Source organism: Rutilus rutilus, assembly GCF_951802725.1.
Source record: "Rutilus rutilus genome assembly, chromosome: 10".
NCBI classification, from domain to species: domain Eukaryota; kingdom Metazoa; phylum Chordata; class Actinopteri; order Cypriniformes; family Leuciscidae; genus Rutilus; species Rutilus rutilus.
In genome coordinates this window covers 10,247,660-10,268,237 of record NC_140215.1, presented here as the reverse complement: position 1 = coordinate 10,268,237, position 20,578 = coordinate 10,247,660, and the positions used below count along the sequence as shown (strand labels likewise).

At 37.0% G+C, this 20,578-nt stretch overlaps 2 protein-coding genes across 2 annotated transcripts; both read left to right on the top strand.

Moving 5' to 3' along the window:
- Positions 1-33: 33 nt before the first annotated feature.
- Positions 34-6,763, top strand: lss (lanosterol synthase (2,3-oxidosqualene-lanosterol cyclase)). Its single transcript, XM_084422267.1, has 22 exons — positions 34-138; positions 705-873; positions 963-1,101; positions 1,348-1,456; positions 1,726-1,847; positions 1,945-2,041; positions 2,134-2,269; positions 2,395-2,503; positions 2,600-2,718; positions 2,871-2,968; positions 3,048-3,075; positions 3,196-3,252; positions 3,334-3,405; positions 3,825-3,875; positions 3,954-4,103; positions 5,041-5,137; positions 5,236-5,341; positions 5,420-5,485; positions 5,592-5,672; positions 5,885-6,055; positions 6,147-6,225; positions 6,316-6,763. The coding sequence occupies exons 1-22, from the start codon at positions 125-127 to the stop codon at positions 6,451-6,453; spliced, it is 2,208 nt and encodes a 735-aa protein (XP_084278393.1). The 5' UTR covers positions 34-124; the 3' UTR covers positions 6,454-6,763.
- Positions 6,764-7,592: 829 nt separating this feature from the next.
- Positions 7,593-20,214, top strand: lmln (leishmanolysin-like (metallopeptidase M8 family)). The gene is made up of 17 exons (XM_084422099.1): positions 7,593-7,839; positions 8,732-8,829; positions 8,921-8,951; positions 9,079-9,161; positions 9,305-9,422; positions 10,463-10,641; positions 10,728-10,833; positions 10,916-11,010; positions 11,720-11,837; positions 11,923-12,030; positions 12,111-12,187; positions 12,321-12,431; positions 14,040-14,172; positions 14,546-14,705; positions 14,807-14,937; positions 16,102-16,312; positions 16,619-20,214. The coding sequence occupies exons 1-17, from the start codon at positions 7,711-7,713 to the stop codon at positions 16,717-16,719; spliced, it is 1,989 nt and encodes a 662-aa protein (XP_084278225.1). The 5' UTR covers positions 7,593-7,710; the 3' UTR covers positions 16,720-20,214.
- The last annotated feature ends 364 nt before the right edge of the window (positions 20,215-20,578 follow it).

Here is a 20,578-nt window from a genome sequence, read left to right as displayed (position 1 = left end):
CGATCTGGGGGTGAATAAAGAACTACGTTTCCCAGGGCGATTTGAAGGAGGCGTTTATCGTCCCAATCAGCTGAAATATGACTGGTTCTTTTCAGTTTACAAGTTTTGCTGTTGCACTTCAAAGATGACAGAGGGAACGTAAGTATAAATTGTTTCATATTTGTGAATACATATGTTATTTTAAAATCACGCAGATCTGAAACAAATACATTTATTTAAGACGCGTCAAACAAACCAATCGCTGACGATTTTGGTTTTAAATAACATTATTATTATTATTACTACTATTATTATTAGTAGTAGTAGTAGTAGTGCCAGTGGTAGTATTCAAAATGTCATTGCCCGATAATACAGACAATATGCATATCAGTTAATGTTGTCTTTATTATAATATAATATGAAGGTGTTTTATTTATTTTAACGAAGAGAATATATGTATTTTATACCCAGGTTTTTACTGATAAATCTAACCAAATTTTAAATAAAGTAATAAAAAAAAAGAAGGGAGCTTTTGTTCTTAAAAAAAACTTACACTTCCATTCAAATATTTTCATATATATTCATATTTAGTGTATATTCATATACACATCAACAACTGAACTTTTTAAACATGTACCTGTTGTAAATTACTTGAAAAATGTTATTGTGGTTTTATATTTTAAAAATGCCCATCCAAATGTGTAACATTATATGTTTTTATTCAGATGTTTGCGGAGAAGGGGGGGCCCCTATAAGACTGAGCCGGTGACGGATCTCAGCCGCTGGAGGTTGTGTAATGTGGAGGGCAGACAGACCTGGAGGTACATTGAGGAGGCAGACAGCATGGACAGACAGCAGAGTATGCTGGAGTCTCACTCTCTGGGACTGGATACGGTAAACATTACATTACAGACAAATGTGTATGTTATGCAGTTTATTTATATATTCATGTTCATATCTAATCTGTTTTTCTTTGACCTCAGAGTGAGTTAACCTCAGCGTCCCCTGCCGCACGCACTGCAGTAGAAGCTGCACTGAAGGGAATGGACTTCTACAGCCGCCTCCAGGCTGAAGATGGACATTGGGCCGGGGATTATGGTGGACCCCTTTTCTTACTTCCAGGTGATTTATTGCTAAGCCGATTGGAAAGACTTTTAGTTATTAGATGAAACCCATGCATTATTGAGTCTAATAAAGTAGCCAATAATAATAAAAGAATAAAGTAACTTGAATAAAGGTCTACTTAATGCACACACTGATAAATACAGGGTTCCTACGGTCCTTGAAAAAAACCCCCAAAATTTCAAAGCTATTCCTTTTGTTGTGTTACATTTTTCCTTTTATTGCCAATTTGTTGATGGATTTCAGGTCTGCTCATAACCTGCCATATTGCTAAGATCCCTCTGCCAGATGCATGGAAGCAGGAAATGGTTAGATATCTCCGCTCCGTGCAGCTGCCTGATGGAGGCTGGGGCCTGTGAGTAATATTATGAATTTATTATGAACGAATTATGAACGAATATTTGGAATATGAGAATAATCCTAGTAAAAAAGGAAATTGTCCAGATGCATTACAATAATGAGAATTCGGGGTCAAATTTTCATGAATATAATGTCACAATGTTGCAAAATTTGGTCCTAAAAACAGACCAATATTAATATTATTTGTCATTTTAATGTCTTACTTTACTGGGATAATATAGGAACTTTATGACTTGATGATGAACACAAATATACATTTTCCAGGCACATTGAAGACAAGTCTACTGTTTTTGGAACAGCATTGAGTTATACCACCTTGAGAATTCTGGGAGTTGGGCCTGATGATCCAGATATGGTTCGGGCAAGGAATACTTTATACAGCAAAGGTCTGAGTTTGCTGATATATAGACAGTCACGTGTATGTTCATATGCAATGAATGAAATAAAGTGGTCCAGTCTCAGTATTGTCCTGCTCTGTTACAGGTGGTGCTGTTGGCATACCCTCTTGGGGTAAATTCTGGTTGGCCATCCTCAACGTATACAGCTGGGAAGGAATGAATACGCTCTTACCAGAGATGTGGTACATAGAGAATTTATTAGTTCACAAACTTATTGAAGCTTTTGTTTTAGACATTTATGTAGTTGCATTTGTTTTGCGATATATTCTGTCAGGCTGTTCCCATCCTGGGTGCCGGCACATCCCTCCACCTTATGGTGCCACTGTCGGCAGGTCTACTTGCCCATGAGCTACTGCTATGCGGTCAGACTGTCCGCTGATGAAGATCCTCTGGTGCTCAGTTTAAGACAGGTGAAGTTTCACAGTTTCGCCACTAGAGGTCACTCTGAGACAACATTAAAACAGGCTTGTTTTTACAGTTAACTTTTTGAACTCAAGTATTCCAGTCACAGTTGTTGTTTTTGGCTTTTAAACAGGAGCTCTATGTCCAGGATTACTCAACTATTGACTGGCCAGCTCAGAGGAACAACATTGCAGCCTGTGACTTGTACACACCACACAGCACCTTGCTTACTATTGCTTATTGTGAGAGAAGTGTGGCATCTCTGTAAAAAAGAAGATTTTTTTTTTAAGACTTTTTATTAACTTCAGTTAATAACACTCTCAAACATGGTCTTACAGTGATCCTGAATGTGTATGAAGCTCATCACAGCACTATGCTGAGAGGAAAAGCAGTCGAGGAGCTATATGACCATATTAAAGCAGACGATCGCTTCACTAAGTGTATCAGCATCGGCCCGGTGAGAGAAAAGAGAAGACGTTTTGTTTTATGTAATGTAAAGTCAGCATGAAATCAATATTGACTCCATTTTACTTTCTTAATACACTCACCTACTATTATTGTAATGTTTTATCAAAATGATTCATCATTTATTGTTATCTGTTTTCACAGATCTCGAAAACGATCAATATGCTGGTACGCTGGTATGTGGACGGACCCACATCACCTGTCTTCCAGGAGCATGTGTCAAGGATTCCTGACTACCTATGGTTAGTGACCTGATTTTAATTATATGCTGTATATATTATAGAATTATACTAATATTTGGTCTTCCTTTTTGTGATCCAGGATGGGTTTGGATGGTATGAAAATGCAGGTGAGCTGTTGTCATGATGAACAAATCGAAACTTTTTGGTTCTAAAGTTTGTTTTATCTGATCAGTTAAACACTTTTAATTGTATTACTAACATTGTAACTGCAATTATATTTCTATCAGGGTACAAATGGATCACAGCTATGGGATACTACATTCGCAGTGCAAGCATTTCTTGAGGTACATATCTAATATGAATAAATCTGAAGCTGGCACATAACTGATGATTTCTCTGATCAGTTGGGCTTGTTTTCTGAACAGGCAGGTGCCCAGGACATCCCCAGGTTTACAGAGTGCCTCACACAAGCCCATCATTTCCTTGATCTATCTCAGGTGAGCATGATTAAATCAAATTTTTAAACATCATATTCTTCATTATTACTGCCTCTTTATGTATATAGCTTTAAACTATGTTGGGATTTACAATGCTGCATTTGCTAATGTGTAAATCCAAATACAGTGGAGTTCAAAAGTGTGAGACTGAAAATCTTGAGATTTTTCTTTTAATTCGGTTAATAAAGTTTTGTGGTTTTGAAAAAATAAATCAAAGTAAAGTTATGTTGTAAAATAAAATAAAAAATGCAGGATTTTCAAGGTCACTAATCAAATTTGTACAAATTTGCAACATTTATTTTGTACAAAAGGTTGTTTTTTATGTATAAAAGATGTAACATTTAAAGTTATTTGTGGTTTTAGACTGAAATGTATTCATTGGGTCTCTCTGAGGTCTAACCAGTTGCTCATTATTGTAGATCAAAGATAACCCTCCGGAATATGAGAAATACTACAGACAAATGAACAAGGTAAACATTTGTTATACATGTCAACTCTCTTAATCATTCTTAGTTTGCTCTTAAATACTTTGAGTTTGTGTGGTTCAGGGAGGTTTTCCCTTCAGCACACGGGACTGTGGCTGGATAGTTGCGGACTGCACGGCAGAAGGGCTGAAATCTGTGATGCTACTGCAGGAGCAGTGCAGTTTCCTCAAAGAAAACATTCCCACGGAAAGACTCTTTGATGCTGTCAATGTGGTAAAAGCCTTATTTGCAATAGAAACATGTTTAACATTCTCTGTCTGACTTACAGAGCCACAATAATCTGATTTACATTACACTTACTATAGTAACAATCCCCATTGGAGCAACCTAGGGTTCAGTCAGTGTCTTGTTTAATGACTCCTAATAAGCAAATCTCCCAGTTACCAGCTCTGAGCTTATGCCACTATACCACACTGAGCCTCTTTATGACTCAAATCTCTTCAACACACAACATAGACAGTGTTAGACTGTCTTTAGTCCCCGTCTTTACTCTAAGTCCCTCAAAAAATTGTAGCTTTCTTCTTGTTTACTTGAAACAGAGGGTTCAAGTATAAGTTAATTCTGTTTTTATCCATAGGCTCATGTTATACATAGGCTACATACTGTAGGGCAGCACTTCTCTCATGCTCATCCGACCACGGCTTCCTTCCACTGAAATCACAAAGTAAAACGCATCCAAACTCACAAACTGTGTCAGAGAAAACACAATAATCATATACACTATTGTTCAAAATTGGGGGTGGTAAGACTTTTTTCGTGGTTTTGAAAAAAGTCTCTTTTGTTCACCAAGGCTGCAATTATTTAATAAAAAATACAGTTGAAATAATGTGAAATATTATTACAATTTAAAATAACATCTATTTGAATATACTTTGAAATGTAATTTATTCCTGTGCAAAGCAGCCGTTACTCCAGGATTCAGTCACATGCTCCTTCAGAAATCATTCTAAGAGGTTGATTTGGTGCTCAAGAAACTTCTTATTTTTATAAATGTTGAAAATAGTTGTGCTGCTTAACATTTTTTTAAAGGATTATTTTCTTTGATGAAAAAAAAAAAAAAAATGCTAAATGAAAGTACTAAAATCTTACTGACCCCAAACTTTCGAACGGTGCTGTAATTTTTGTGTAAATCTCTGTGATTCTGTTTCAGCTGCTTAGCATGAGAAATCCTGATGGAGGGTTTGCCACATATGAGACCAAACGTGGCGGGAAACTGCTGGAGCTGCTGAACCCTTCTGAAGTATTTGGTGAGCATGCAGTAAAATATCATATTCAGTTGTCAGTGTATTTTCCATCAGTCTTGACATGTCTGATTCTTTCTCTCTCTTTTTTTTCTCTCTCTCAGGTGATATTATGATCGACTACACGTATGTTGAGTGCACCTCAGCTGTAATGCAGGCACTCAAACACTTTCACAGTATATATCCTGAGCACAGAGCAAAAGAGATCAGGTACACACAAGCACAATATTTCAGCATAATTGAGGTTAGAAAAATAATTTCGTTAAACCACACCACTTGATCACATAGGAGTACTCTTCAGCAGGGGCTGGACTACTGCAGGAGGGTACAAAGACCTGATGGCTCATGGGAAGGGTACGCGTTGGTTCATTTATTTTCAGAGACATTATTCTGTTGCTTCTTAGTCTGTTTATGAAGTATATTGTCTTTGGACACTCAGTGCCTTTGTTGCTTGTCTTAGGTCTTGGGGAGTCTGTTTCACATATGGAGCCTGGTTTGGTCTGGAGGCATTTGCATGTATGGGCCACACTTTCCAAAATGGGTATGTTGTTTGGGTGTGTCCTGATGTTGATGTTAATTTACATTGCCCCTATTATGCTTTTTCAGATATTACCTTTTTATGCAGTGTGTAATATAGCTGTTTATAAATGTAAAACATTTGCAAAGTTTTAAAGATCGAAGTGCACGATAAATGGTGTTATTGCATAATATGGCAACTTTAGCATCCTCATTCATGTCTTTTTTGTGTTGCAGATCTGTTTGTGTGGAGGTGAAACATGCCTGTGAGTTCCTTCTGTCGAAACAGATGGAGGATGGAGGCTGGGGAGAGGACTTTGAGTCATGTGAGCAGCGATGCTACGTTCAGAGCAAGAATTCACAGATCCACAACACTTGCTGGGCTTTGCTGGGGTTGATGGCTGTCAGGTAAGGTATAGGGGTTTTAGATACCTTTACAGAAGTGCATCCTTAATTTACAAAACAAAAAACATGTCTTTTTTTTTCTTCTTTTTTTTAGGTACCCTGACATTAGAGTGATTGAGCAAGGCATTCAAGTTTTGATTGATAAGCAGCTGCCCAATGGAGACTGGCCACAGGTGAGCAATGCTGTTCCCTTGTCTCCATAATTCATCCGAGTTCTCTCAATCTGTCTAATAAAATGTGCTCGGTTGTTTCCCTCTTTTCAGGAGAACATTTCTGGAGTGTTCAATAAAAGCTGTGCCATCAGCTACACCTCTTACAGGAATGTGTTTCCTGTGTGGACGCTGGGACGGTTCTCACGGCTTTACCCCTGCAGCTCACTGGCTGGGAAACTCAAACTCTGAGTCAGATACTGTGTACCTGTGCCTCAAATAAGCAATATCTGACACAGCCTATATAGACACATATTTCTTTGAAACAAACCTGTTTGCTGCTCTTTAGGAGGTAGGACTGATTTGTCTAGACTTGTTTAGAATATTATCTACAGATTACTTTATTCAGTTCATTTGGATTTGTTTAAAATATTATCTACAGAATACTAAATTCATTTTTGTACTCATTTAATCATGTGACCAAGGCTTTGTATACTGTAGATGATTCTGCAATTAAATTTGATTTTCTATACTCTCAAAAAATAAAAATTTTTATATTTTGGTTTATTGGTTTGCAATTATATCTGAATGTCTGAATTACGTGTTATCATTTTTTGTATGATTTGCACTGATTGAAATCAGTTTGGATTAATGTTGTTGGGCAAACTGCATACTGTTCAATATTTTTTTTTTTGTGAATTTTTTTTGTGTGTGAATTATTATTATTTTTTAATCTTTTGATTGAACTATCAATTTTTTTATTTATTACTGTTGTTCAAGATGAAAACCACTGAATCACTATGCACTGTAATGAGGTCAAGTAACAGTGTAGCATATTGTATAACTATATACATAATCTCTTAACTATTTTTGACTCATTCTTCAAATATTAAGTGTTATAATGTCAATTTTACATTTTACACAAAATTGTATTTAAATTAGAATTGAATTTATTTAAAATAACTTTTATTGTCCCAAAGTAGACACCACTCTCTGAGGCCATGTGAGCAAAGTGTTAAAGGGATAGTTCACCTCAAAATTAAATGTTGTCAGCATTTACTCACCTTCATGTTGTTTCAAATCTGAATGAGTTTCTTTCTTCTGTTGAACACAAAAGAAGATATTTTGATGAATGTTGGTAAACAGACAGTTGACAGTAGCCACTGACTTCCATATAGGCAAAAAATATATAATTGACATTATATAGTCAGTGGGTGCCTCAACTGTCCTTCATTTTTTGGGTAAGCTTAGTACATCGTAAGTTCGTTGCAGAAGATTTGTGCAGAATCTACACTATTTATTATTATTATTACATTTATGTTGGGTGCAGACTTTTATTTTGACATGGTGAAGCGTTGTTTCTGTATTCACGTTGCTCTGGGTTTATGGGTGAAGCCGGTTTAATGAACTGCTAGTTTTCTCACAGAATATCCCTCAATTTTGTGCGGTATCGAAGGGCTCTCTGCAGCATGACAGGACGGAGATATGACTGTTAATGTCACGGTTTAAATGATGGCGTCAGGATGGCGGCAGCCTCGATCAGCTACATCCGCTTTACTCCTTAACACCATCATCATCTTCATCAGCACCGGCGCACAGACCCACACCTGTGACCATAAAGTGCCCCTGCCTACAGAGGTCAGTCCCTCTTCTCTTTTATTCATTCTTCTGCCCCCCCCCTAAAAAATGAGATTTGTTCCAAATTGTTTGGGTGTACGTGCCTTCATAATATCTTTTTTTCCTTCAAAATGAATGGTGACTGAGGCTGTCAATCTGCCTCAAGTCTCCTTTTGTGTTCCACAGACGAAAGAATGTGACATGAAGGTGAAAAATTTGACAATTTTCATTTTTGGGTAAACTATCCCTTTAAAAGACATTTATCAGGATGGTGTCACATTAAAAGGATAATTCACCTAAAAAAAAAAAAAAAAAAACCCTCATAATTTACTCATCTTCATGTTGTTTAGTAAATCTCTATTATATCTTATGTGTAACACAAAATAAATTGTATAGCAGTCCAAACTTATTTTTTCATTAAATGAAAGTCTACCCATTGCTCAAATAATCAATAAAATACTATTATTTAATATTATTTGGTCCCACTTTATATTAGATGTCTTTAACTACTATGTACTACTAATAGCATTTAAATTATTCATTTGATACAATGCACTTATTGTGTACATTCATGTTTTTACATTGTACTTATACAATATATATAATATTTTAAAAAAGTACCTGAATGTTATTAAAATAATATCGGAAATTACATCTATAATCGTACTGTTGACCCTTCCCCTACCTCTTAATCCACCCTTGAACCTACCCATACCATACCATACCATACCATACCCAAACCTATCCCTATCCCACCCGAGTAGCAGCAAAAGTGCTTTGCAATACAACATGAACAATAAGTACATTGTACTTATTTTTATGTAGTGCATAGTTAAATACACCTAATACAAAGTGTGAGCTATTATTTAACCAATACTTATAATAATCTAATCTCTCTGGTTTGCCCTTCTAGGTGATACATAAAGTGTTTCTAAAGCCAGATAGATTGATCAAAAGAAGCACTAACCAGCAGTTAAAGATCCAGATAGAGTACGACTCCAGCTTGGATGGGTTAGTTATTGGTTTATATTTTATTAAATGCAGGAATGCCACATTATCGTGACCATGCATTGACTTCACAATGTCTTTACTGCTCGCACAGGTTAGATGAAGACAAAAGCAGCCTTGTGAAGGTATATTTTGACTTCTGTGGTCAAGATTTTATCAGTCAAATGTTATTTGTTAAATCTTAAAAATGGCCTTTTACCTCTAAATAGGATGCATGCATGCATTATTGATCTTTGTCTGCTTTGTTTCAAGGACAAGCTCCTCCCACAGGCTATTGATTATCTTCAGGAGGCCTTCAGGGTTCGTAGGCAGTCTGGCCCAATTTTGCTGAGCAGGTAAATCTCTTCTGAGCTAGTGTGTTGTCTGCCAGCAAATCCTCTTAAAATTGCTCTCGGGTCTGGCCTTCTGGATGCTTGGGTGGCTACTTAATCTAATTAGTGTCTGTTTTTAATCCCAATATATTTTTCTTACTTATTAGGCAATGTGCAACCAATCAGTACCTTAGAAAGAGAGATGATCCGCATCGCTACTGTCAGGGACCATGTGCAGACATCACCAAGTGTGGCCCAGTTGTTGTCCCTGAACAACATTTGCAGGTGGGTCCCTCCAAAAATGTGTTACTTGTTTTTATTTCAATATTTTTTTGTCTGTATATACAGTATAGTATAGCTGTTTTTTGTTGCATATAAACCATATAGATTAGGAGGTCCAAAAACATCAAGACATTTGTTCCTCATGTTTTCATTATGGTTGCTTAAAGGGATAGTTCACCCAAAAATGAAAATGCTGTCCTCATTTACTCACCTTCATGTTGTTCCAAACCTGTATGACTTTCTTTCTTCTGCTGAACACAAAAGAAGATATTTTGAAGAAAGTCGGTAACCAAACGACTGATGGACCCCATTGACTTCCATAGTAGGAAAAAAAAATACTATGGAAGTCAATGGGGACCAGCAACTGTTTAATTACCAACCTTCTTTAAAATATCTTCTTTTGTGTTCAGCAGAAGAAAGGAAATCATACAGGTTTGGAACAACATGAGGGTGAGTAAATGATGACAGCATTTTCATTTTTGGGTGAACTCTCCCTTTAATATGAGCAGTGTTCCGCATACAAATGTCATACTTGTTTGATATTCCCAATAAAGCCTATTTAGTCTACCCGTTGGCGCATAATGAGCATTGTATTAAAATCAAAATGAAATGTCTCTATCAGCCTAATAATTTGAGGGGTCCTTTATTAAAATGTGGTCAGATTTTACTGTGTGATTTGTTGGTGTTAAAAGGATGAGGCTTTAAAACAGAAATAAGTTAAATAGGAATGGTGTATTTACATAATTCACAAGAAACTTAATACAATAAAACTAGGAAACTTCAGCATGAAAACGTCTGAAACGTGTGTATTTGACAAATATTGCATCTAATCCACTTCATCTGTGACAAAGTACGCAAACGCCAAGCAAGGGAAGCAAATTGTCAGAAGAAATTAATTCCTCCCCCGATTGTGATGCTCTACTAATATATACAGAAGTATCATGTTTACATTTTTAAAGCTAAAAAAGGAAAAATATAGTAATATTGATAAATATGATTATATTGAAAGTTAATATGTATTTGAACGACATCTTCTTCTTTAGCAATGCAGGGTTTGCAGTGAGTCTGGAAAGTCCTGCGGTCCCGCCGGTCCTCCCGATGGTGAGGGGGTGGCGAGGGCAGATTTTGTGCTGTACGTGAGTGCGATGACCACAGAGCGCTGTGGACAAGAGAACATCGTAGCCTATGCGGCGTACTGCCAGCTGGAGTCTGAACTGGACAGGTAATGGCAAGTAGGAATGTAGGTGATTTTTGATTTGCTGTGGTCTAGTGTGCTGCTGATAGTAAGCACAGAATTTCTTAATACAGGCCCATCGCTGGATATGCCAATCTGTGTCCCAATATGATCTCCACTCAACCTCAGGAGTTTGAAGGAATGCTTTCCACAGTCAAACACGAGATCATACATGCCCTGGTAACAACATTAAATCACGAAGAGACCATGAAAGAGCTTCATAGTTTTTATAGATTGTTCAATTATATGCTTTGTCTCTTAGGGTTTTTCAGCAGGACTCTTTGCGTTTTACCATGATGATGATGGGAAACCTTTGACACCACGTTCTGCAAGTGGTCTGCCTGCATACAATGAAAGGTGATGGTTATGTTTGTATATTCATTTCAATTCAGTTTGAAATATTATTTAAAAATATTTACATAAATATACAAAACTGTCAAGCCTATGTAATGCTACTTCCAAAAAACAACAACGAAAAAACAGAGTGCTTGACTCTTGCATTGTCAATACAAGATCTTGACCAAAAATGTATGCACCTCTTGATGGAAATAACATCACAACGTTTATTTCCATCAAGTGGTGCATCAATTTTCGGTCAAGATCTTGTATTGACAATGCAAGAGTCCAGCACTCTGTAAAGTCTCCTCCATCTCATCCCAAAGACTCTCAATGAATTTACGATCTGGACTCAGAGGTAACGTGTGGAAATGATTCTTCATGCTCCCTCTCAACCGTTCTTTCACACTTTCAGCTTGCTGAATCTTGACATTGTCATTATGGAATATGACCATGATGTTTCTTCCTACATGGTTGTTTAAGAAATGAAAAGCTACACACTCCCATCAATTAGGGTTAGAAGAATTGTTGCCAAACATATAACATGATAATGTTTTAACATTTGAAAGCAGTGGCACCAGAAATGTCAGCGCTTATCAGTTATTACCATTCACCTCTAACAAAATTCAGTCACACCGGCAGAAAAAGAGGTCACAAAATGCAAACATTTAGTCACAGTATAGAGCCCTGACATACACTGTGTTTATTTATTTCTATATCTCTCTCTCAGCTTAGGGTTATATCAGTGGAGTGATAAAGTCATTAAAAGAGCAACTCGGCTGTGGGACATCCGCGGTGGCCAAATGGTTAGACACACCGTCCATCTTTTGGCCACTCCACGTGTAGTGGTAAGTATTTCTATTTATTTCCTTTTAAAGGAACTTCATGCATATAGTCCATTGCGCTACATGATTTGTTTTGATGTTTTAACAGGAGGAAGCCAGGAGCCATTTTGATTGCCCGATTCTAGAGGGCATGGAACTGGAGAACCAGGGAGGTGCTGGAACAGAGTTCAACCACTGGGAAAAACGTCTGTTAGAGGTAATGAGACGTACGCTAAACAGTTTCAGTGTCAGTACTGTCAAAGTACTGTCTAATTTCAGAATGTTTTATTCTAACAGAATGAGGCAATGACTGGATCTCACACCCAGAACAGAGTGTTTTCCAGAATTACTTTGGCCATAATGGAGGATACCGGGTAAGAGAAGTATTGTTGCTCATCGCTAATGCAGTTGATTCATGTGTTAACATTCATATTTAAGTGGAATTTAAGTACCTGAATTGTAAGGTTGTCTTGTGAGTGACTCCTCTGTGCTATCTTATGTTTTAAGGTGGTACAAGGCCAATTATAGTATGGCAGAGAACCTGGAGTGGGGAAGAGGTTTGGGGTGCGACTTTGTGATGAAAAGCTGTAAATTCTGGATAGACCAACACCGCCATACGTAAGCTTTTATATGTGAGATGCATAAATAAAAAATATATAAAAATGCATAATACAACTCTGTGTGCACTCTCGAATAAATCTGTTGTTGTAGTAAGTGGACTTCCTTTTATGCATTTCGGCGGATGCTTTTATCCAAAAAATGGCATACCAGTGCATAAAAATGATAGATTTTATCAGTTCATGTTTTCTGTAGGAATCAAACTTGCTACCCAAACAGATTATGAATGTTGTACATTTGCACGAGTTCTTTATTTTTGATTGATCCCAGTGTCTTACTGTACATTATCTAGAGAAATGGGAGTTTCATAGACTTAAATATACACTCACCTAAAGGATTATTAGGAACACCTGTTCAATTTCTCATTAATGCAATTATCTAATCAACCAATCACATGGCAGTTGCTTCAATGCATTTAGGGGTGTGGTCCTGGTCAAGACAATCTCCTGAACTCCAAACTGAATGTCAGAATGGGAAAGAAAGGCGATTTAAGCAATTTTGAGCGTGGCATGGTTGTTGGTGCCAGACGGGCCGGTCTGAGTATTTTACAATCTGCTCAGTTACTGGGATTTTCACGCACAACCATTTCTAGGGTTTACAAAGAATGGTGTGAAAAGGGAAAATCATCCAGTATGCGGCAGTCCTGTGGGCGAAAATGCCTTGTTGATGCTAGAGGTCAGAGGAGAATGGGCCGACTGATTCAAGCTGATAGAAGAGCAACTTTGACTGAAATAACCACTCGTTACAACTGAGGTATGCAGCAAAGCATTTGTGAAGCCACAACACGCACAACCTTGAGGCGGATGGGCTACAACAGCAGAAGACCCCACCGGGTACCACTCATCTCCACTACAAATAGGAAAAAGAGGCTACAATTTGCACGAGCTCACCAAAATTGGACAGTTGAAGACTGGAAAAATGTTGCCTGGTCTGATGAGTCTCGATTTCTGTTGAGACATTCAGATGGTAGAGTCAGAATTTGGCGTAAACAGAATGAGAACATGGATCCATCATGCCTTGTTACCACTGTGCAGGCTGGTGGTGGTGGTGTAATGGTGTGGGGGATGTTTTCTTGGCACACTTTAGGCCCCTTAGTGCCAATTGGGCATCGTTTAAATGCCACGGCCTACCTGAGCATTGTTTCTGACCATGTCCATCCCTTTATGACCACCATGTACCCATCCTCTGATGGCTACTTCCAGCAGGATAATGCACCATGTCACAAAGCTCGAATCATTTCAAATTGGTTTCTTGAACATGACAATGAGTTCACTGTACTAAAATGGCCCCCACAGTCACCCGATCTCAACCCAATAGAGCATCTTTGGGATGTGGTGGAACGGGAGCTTCGTGCCCTGGATGTGCATCCCACAAATCTCCATCAACTGCAAGATGCTATCCTATCAATATGGGCCAACATTTCTAAAGAATGCTTTCAGCACCTTGTTGAATCAATGCCACGTAGAATTAAGGCAGTTCTGAAGGCGAAAGGGGGCCAAACACAGTATTAGTATGGTGTTCCTAATAATCCTTTAGGTGAGTGTATAGTATAGTGGAAAAGGTTGACACCTGACTCTGATGGGGTTTTGCCTTGTGTGAATAAAACAGGAGGCCAGCACTGAGCCCGTACTGTGATTCTGTGAGGAGCGCACCTCTGCAGCTCACCTGCAGGCAGGACCAGCTGGCAGTGGCCGTGTGCAACCTGCAAAAGTTTCCTCATTCACTTCCTGTGGAGTATCAGGTAAGATCAGCAGAAATGCAAATGTGAAGAGCCTGTGTGTAATCTTCACTCAATCCTCAATCTACTGTTCCCACATTAAAATATTATAAACATTAACATTGTTTTCCTTTAATTCTACTTAAATCAATGACTATTGTGAAAATGACTATCCACTTGACAGGATACCCGTTGGTTGCTTTTTAATTGTGTAAATCCAGGATGTAAATGTCAGGCGCAGTTACAGGTAAGTAAAGAATGCCTGAGATAAACGTGTTGTCCTGATTCAGTATCTGCGGTCAGATGAGATGATGTCATTATTTTAACTTTCCTGTCCTGTCAGCTGTTAGAGAACCTCTGGATTAAATCATATTGATAAACCCTCTCCATCCTGTAGTATTTTGACCATATCCCTGGCGTCCCTGAGGCGGATTTATCAGCGTATGGAGGGGCCGTGGATATTGCAGACTACTGTCCTTTTAGCCAGGAGTTTAGTTGGCACGTTGGAGGGGAATACCAGCGCAGCTCTTACTGCAGGGTACATGAGAACCAGCCAGGTGAGATGCCTCTCCCTCACATCCTTTCAGTATTTTTTTGGGATGTAAACTCTTCTTCCATACTACAACTGTTGAGACTGTATTGGGGTTTGCTTTTTTAGCCACATGGAGAAACTATGGGGCGGAACAGTACGGCCCAGGATCAGTGTGTCTGTACCAAAAGTCAGCGTTCGTGATGGAGCAGTGCACCAAGCTAATGACCTACCCAGACTGGGGCAGTGGTTGCTATAAGGTAACAATATTAGCTTTGAGGGGTGAACTCATTTTATATACAATTCCGTTCAAAAGTTTGGGCTCTGTAAGATTTAAAAAAAGTTTTTGAAAGAAGGCTGCATTTAGTTTATTAATTAATGCAAGTAAATTTAGTTAATTTTAATGTATTTTATATAATCTAATGTAATAATAATGTATTCCTGATTTCCTGTGATGCAAAGCTGAATTTTCAGCATCATTACTCCAGTGTTCAGTGTCACATGATCCTTCAGAAATCATTCTAATATGCTGATTTGGTGCTCAAGAAATATTACTTATTATTATCAATGTTGAAACCAGTTGTGAAAACATTTTTGTGAAAACGACAAAAAAAAAATCCAGGATTCTTTGATGAATAAAAAGTTCAAAAGAACAGCATTTATTTGAAAAGGCAATCTTTTATAACATTATGAATGTCTTTACTATAACGTTTGATCAATTTAATGCATCCTTGCTGAATAAAAGTATTAATTTCTTTAATTTCTCTGAATGGAAGTATAAGTGTGTGTGAGTTTTTTGTGTAAATACAATTTACAGAAAATAATAAAAGCATTTATCTTCTTTTCACTTTGAACTGGGGCATTATGTTGTAACGGCGACTGCCCCAAATCAGATTTGTTATTTAATAAATGTAAATTTAATTTAAATTGTTTGGGAGCCAGACAAGTCAAAACTTGTCAATAAAAAAAAAAATATATATGTAATGAAGTTCAGTTTCCCCGAAAATAGCTCAAACCACTGTTACACAAAATAAATTCCTTCCAATACCCACAATAGCATAGAATAGGGCTTAAATGACACACATTCAGAGACTGAAGGGTTTCAGGTCAAAAAAAATATATTTTAAGAAACCTTTTGCAAAAAAAAAAAACGGTTACACAAAGTTACATTTTCACACAGAGTTTGTATTTTTCTTTGCCTCACATGACAATTGATGAAGAAGAAAAAAACAGTAAACAGATTGCTGCTCAAGTTCAGTTCACGTAGCTTTCATTCAACAAGAAAAAGAGAGTCTTTGATTCATGTCTTATAGTTCGTCTTTTTTCAAACTCAGCTTTTCGTGTTTAAATTCAACCAAAAGAAACCCCAAAAAACATGGGAAATTGATGATTTATGTGTACTGAAACTGTGATTTGTGGTGCAGGTGACTTGTACAGCCCAAGGGTTGTTGGTTTGGGTGCAGAACGAGTCCTATCCATGTGTTCGTACTGGTCAGGTGATCAGCGTGAGCATACGAATGAATGGATGGGTCTACAGCGGGCAGCTCATCTGCCCCACCTGCTCTGACTTCTGTAGCAACTGCCCCCTCCCTCATGAGATGCCCCCTCTAAACTCCACCAAGAGTGCTCGCTTAGGTGAGTTACTGTCTGACATGCTTCACATAACCACATTAGCTGTTTACATTCACCTATTTGTATGTGCATTTTGGGATTTTGTATAAAAAACACTGGATGGAAACCCCAAGATAATATTATTTCACAGTATTGCTGTTTTTACTGTATTTTTCATCAAATAAATGCAGCCTCTGAGACCATAAGAGACTTCCAAACTTTTGACCGCCAATGTACATAACAAGGTTCAAAGGCAGTAAAATGTTTGTTTGCAAAAAAAGATGCATGTATTTCATATTATAATATAATTCCTTTTTTTTTTTTTTTCAGATCCTTGTTCCAGATCTTCCTGTTTGGTGGTGAACTTATGGCAGCTCCTGTTAAGTCTTACTCCACTGCTGATCGGGTTTGTCCTCTGTGGCAGGGACTGAATTTAGTCCTGGTGGAACGGGTGAATACAGACGGCTTGCTGCGACAGGCTTCCCTTGAGGTTTAGCTGCTGTGGAGGGCAAAACGGCCATCACTTCTGTAGGGTAGTCTGTGATCTGATAACTGTTCTCTCTATGCAGAGGTGTGGACTGTGGATGGGATTGAAAAGCCATTGATTGCACTCCTCCTTGCCTGGCTGTCAGGTGCCAGCGAGCTGTAGATCCAATGTGAAGCCATAGTCATGGAAGCTGCGTTCGTGCAGCACAGTTATGCAGGTGCTAATTAATGATCTCTTTGATGACATTTTGGGTCATAACATAGGCATCTGGCTGAGAATGATGGGAGATATTCTCTCTAGTGTTCAGCTCATGGTGCTCCTCTGCTGTTCTGTGAAAGTACTTGCTGCTGGTAATGTTTTGATCAGCGTATATCAGGTCATGTGACTGACGATGCTTGTGAATTTGCATGGAGAAGGGCAAGTGAGATGTCTGTTAAGGTTAGTGAAAGTGCTGAATTTAATAGTTTCTTTGATAATTTATGGAAATTTGAATGTTGCTATTGTGTAAGATAAATACGTTAGAAGAGGTTTAAAAGCGTTTTATTGGTTCATATACAGTCCAGAAGTCTGAGATTACTTTGAAAAGCTTGGATTAAACACAAAAAAATAATATTTGTAGTTAAATAGAACATTTTAGGATTTTGAGAACATTTTAAATAGGAAAGATATTATGAAAAATAAAGAAAAACAAATTGATCATGTCTGTATAGCTTGGGTGCTGCTGTCATGTCAAAGGATGACAAACCAAATACTTAGAAATTCTGAAATGTATTAACATTTTTAATTCAACTTTTGACTCAGAATTGTTATGCTGATGTTATATCTTTTGTAATACATTTTATACTAAATTAAATGAAAAAAAACAATGCATTGTCATTAGTGGTCTCAGACTTGTGGACCTCCTATTTAGTTTTATCACAACTATCGGATATACAAAATTCAGTTTTGATTAAAGGTGCAGTAAGTGATTTCTGAGGAACGCTGTTGATATTTGAAATCAACGCAAAAAAACACACCCCTTCCTTCTTTGCTCCGCCCCCAAAAATGCATGAACGCGCAACGCAAGAGTGGATGTCTGTTTATCATAGCTGAAGCAAAGCAAAATAAAGCTTTGCGAAAAAGATGTCAAATGAACTACAAGGAAGAACGAAACAAAAAAAACATACAGTACACGAGATAAGCAAGAGTTTGTTGTTCGTCACCAGCAGCACACCAGCTCCACAAACAACTTTGCCACTCAAAACTGTACTTGTAATATAGCTAACATTACAACAACAGCATATCTTGGTTCTGTGAAACAACAAAACCAATGTTACTCAAGTATGGAGCAGAAACAACACAACGTTTTCAGGCCTTCCCGCTTGGGTCTCTCCAGTGACTTAGACTTCTTTTTCCAGTAATATTCCTCTGACCTTTTTCCTTTGTAATGTCACTCAGCCATCTTTCTTTCTACAGTCTTTCTTAAAATCTCCCTCTTGCTTACTCTCTCTCCTCCCCCATCATGAGTGGACACGCCCCCACTTCTGATTGGCTACGAGTGTTTTTTGGTTCTCGGCCCGATCCACTTTCTCAAAAATCGTTTACTGCCCATTTAAGACTGATTCTTTGATTATCTTGAAATATGTCGCCAGAATTTGGTCCTAAAGGGCTGTCCTATCACGAACAACGCGTTAAGAAAAAGAGAAAAGTGCTTTTTGTAGACCTTTATATGAGATCAGACAACATTTGTTTGTTTATTAGTTTGCCTTCACTGAATTTTTTTTTTTTTTTTGAATGCTAATATAAAAACCATTATTTTAAAAACAAAACTGGGAACAAATACCAAGGAGTTGCACTGTGTATATGTGATAGTTTAGAGATTAGATTGTTACTGTTTAGGTGTTAGACTAGTGAAGGTGTCTGTAATGCAATTATCTAGTATTTTACTTTTAATGGTATGTTTAATGAGGAACCTGTGTGGATGCTGATCTGTCATCTTGTTTCTAAATACACTAATTTATAGTTCATAAAAGTTTAACCTTTTGCCATTCGTAAACATTTTAGTGTTATAATATTTGGTTTATTTTTATTAGGTAATAGTGTGCTATAATTTCAAGACACAGTATTAGTTACATTTAATGGTTTTGCTGAGAGAGAACATGGCAGCTCTAACTAGAACACTGATTTTAGGGCCTTAGCATATGGAATAAGTTATGTAAATATATACATGTTTCTTTAGTAGTACTGATCACTCCTGTGTTTTGCATTTTGAGTCTGATGAAGAGATTAATTGTGTGATATATATGGAGCAAATACGTTTCCTGGTTTCATAGTGAAGCTTAGAGGATCTACTCTAAAATATGGTGTGATAATGGTATGAATTCATATTTACTGGATGTATGTATAAGTTTATATTCTGAAATGTTGGACTGAATGAGCCCTTACAGTTTTAGGGGCTCATTATTATGTAACTGAAAGAGTTTTATACTCTCAATCAAACCTCAACTGAAATGCCTTTTCCTTCATGGTATTCACTCAAGGACTGTATGAGCATATCGTTTTAACACTATGTTTTAACATAATTTTGAGTTTTCTTAGATTGAAAGCAAGCCTTCTTTGTATTATGCTCATATAGGAGACCCTTTTCTTGGGTATTGTAATTATCACTGCGAGAATTGAGGCTTAGTAGCATTGGAGCATTTATGAACAAATGTATTTATTTAATTATACTTTTTCTGGTGTGTACATTTCATTTGTCAATCAATGACTGAGATACATTTGCCCATAATAGGACATGTTTTTTCATAATTCATTTGAATTGTTGCTGCATAAATCGGAATTGTGTTATAATAGTCACTCAGTTCAAATTGGCAATGCTTATATTTGAATTTATCATGTTAAATCCTCATGAGCTCAATAAGTAAGCTTTGCACCATTTGAATTAAGATTAGCTTGGCAACAAATGTCAGCATTTAATTTAATTTTACTATGTCCCAATGTTCTGACGTACACTTTGCCATGACTTGTGCTCAAAAACAACCATTTCTTTGTATGCCTTTTATTTATTTTACTTATTTTATTTATTGTCATTTTATCTACACACTAATTTAATAAATAATGTTTGAATGTTTTAGTTGGAAAATCTTGTGTTGAACAGAAATGAATTGAAAATGCCAAGTCATGAGACTGAAGACCAAAGACAAGTCTATGCAGAACTAAAAATCTACCACACAATCTCTCATTATGTTTTTCTCCATCTTTTGTATTGTATATGGTACATTATTGCTCTTTTTAATGGTACACAATTAAAAGAGATGTTCAACAATCAGTTACCTCCTGTTGAGACATAATTTACATTGTTAACAGTTGTTTATTTTCCCGTTTATTTAAAAGAAACATTCGTTTTCAAGAGTTAAAAAAAAAACGCTGTATTTGCTAAAATTAATTTAGATCTGGCAATTGATGAGGGGATGAATAAAACAAAAAGTGAAAATCGTTTAAGATTGTAGGCATATTTTCTTTACAATTTATAAACGACATTGAATATTTGTACCACACGTCACGAAGGTGGTATCATTACAACTGGCCAATCAGAATGAGAGCTGAGCTAGCGCGCTTCCGTCTGATCTCCACCTAGGACTTTTAATTTGAAAATTGGATTTTGTGGTGTGTTTCTAATGTAAAAATTACTAAAATTATAAAATGTCATTGGAGCAAACTATATTGATATGCTCGATATACGATGCATAACATAATTATATCCAAACAATTCCGTTTGTGCTGTTCAATTATTTTTTCTTTTAGACCACCTCCTGTCACATGAT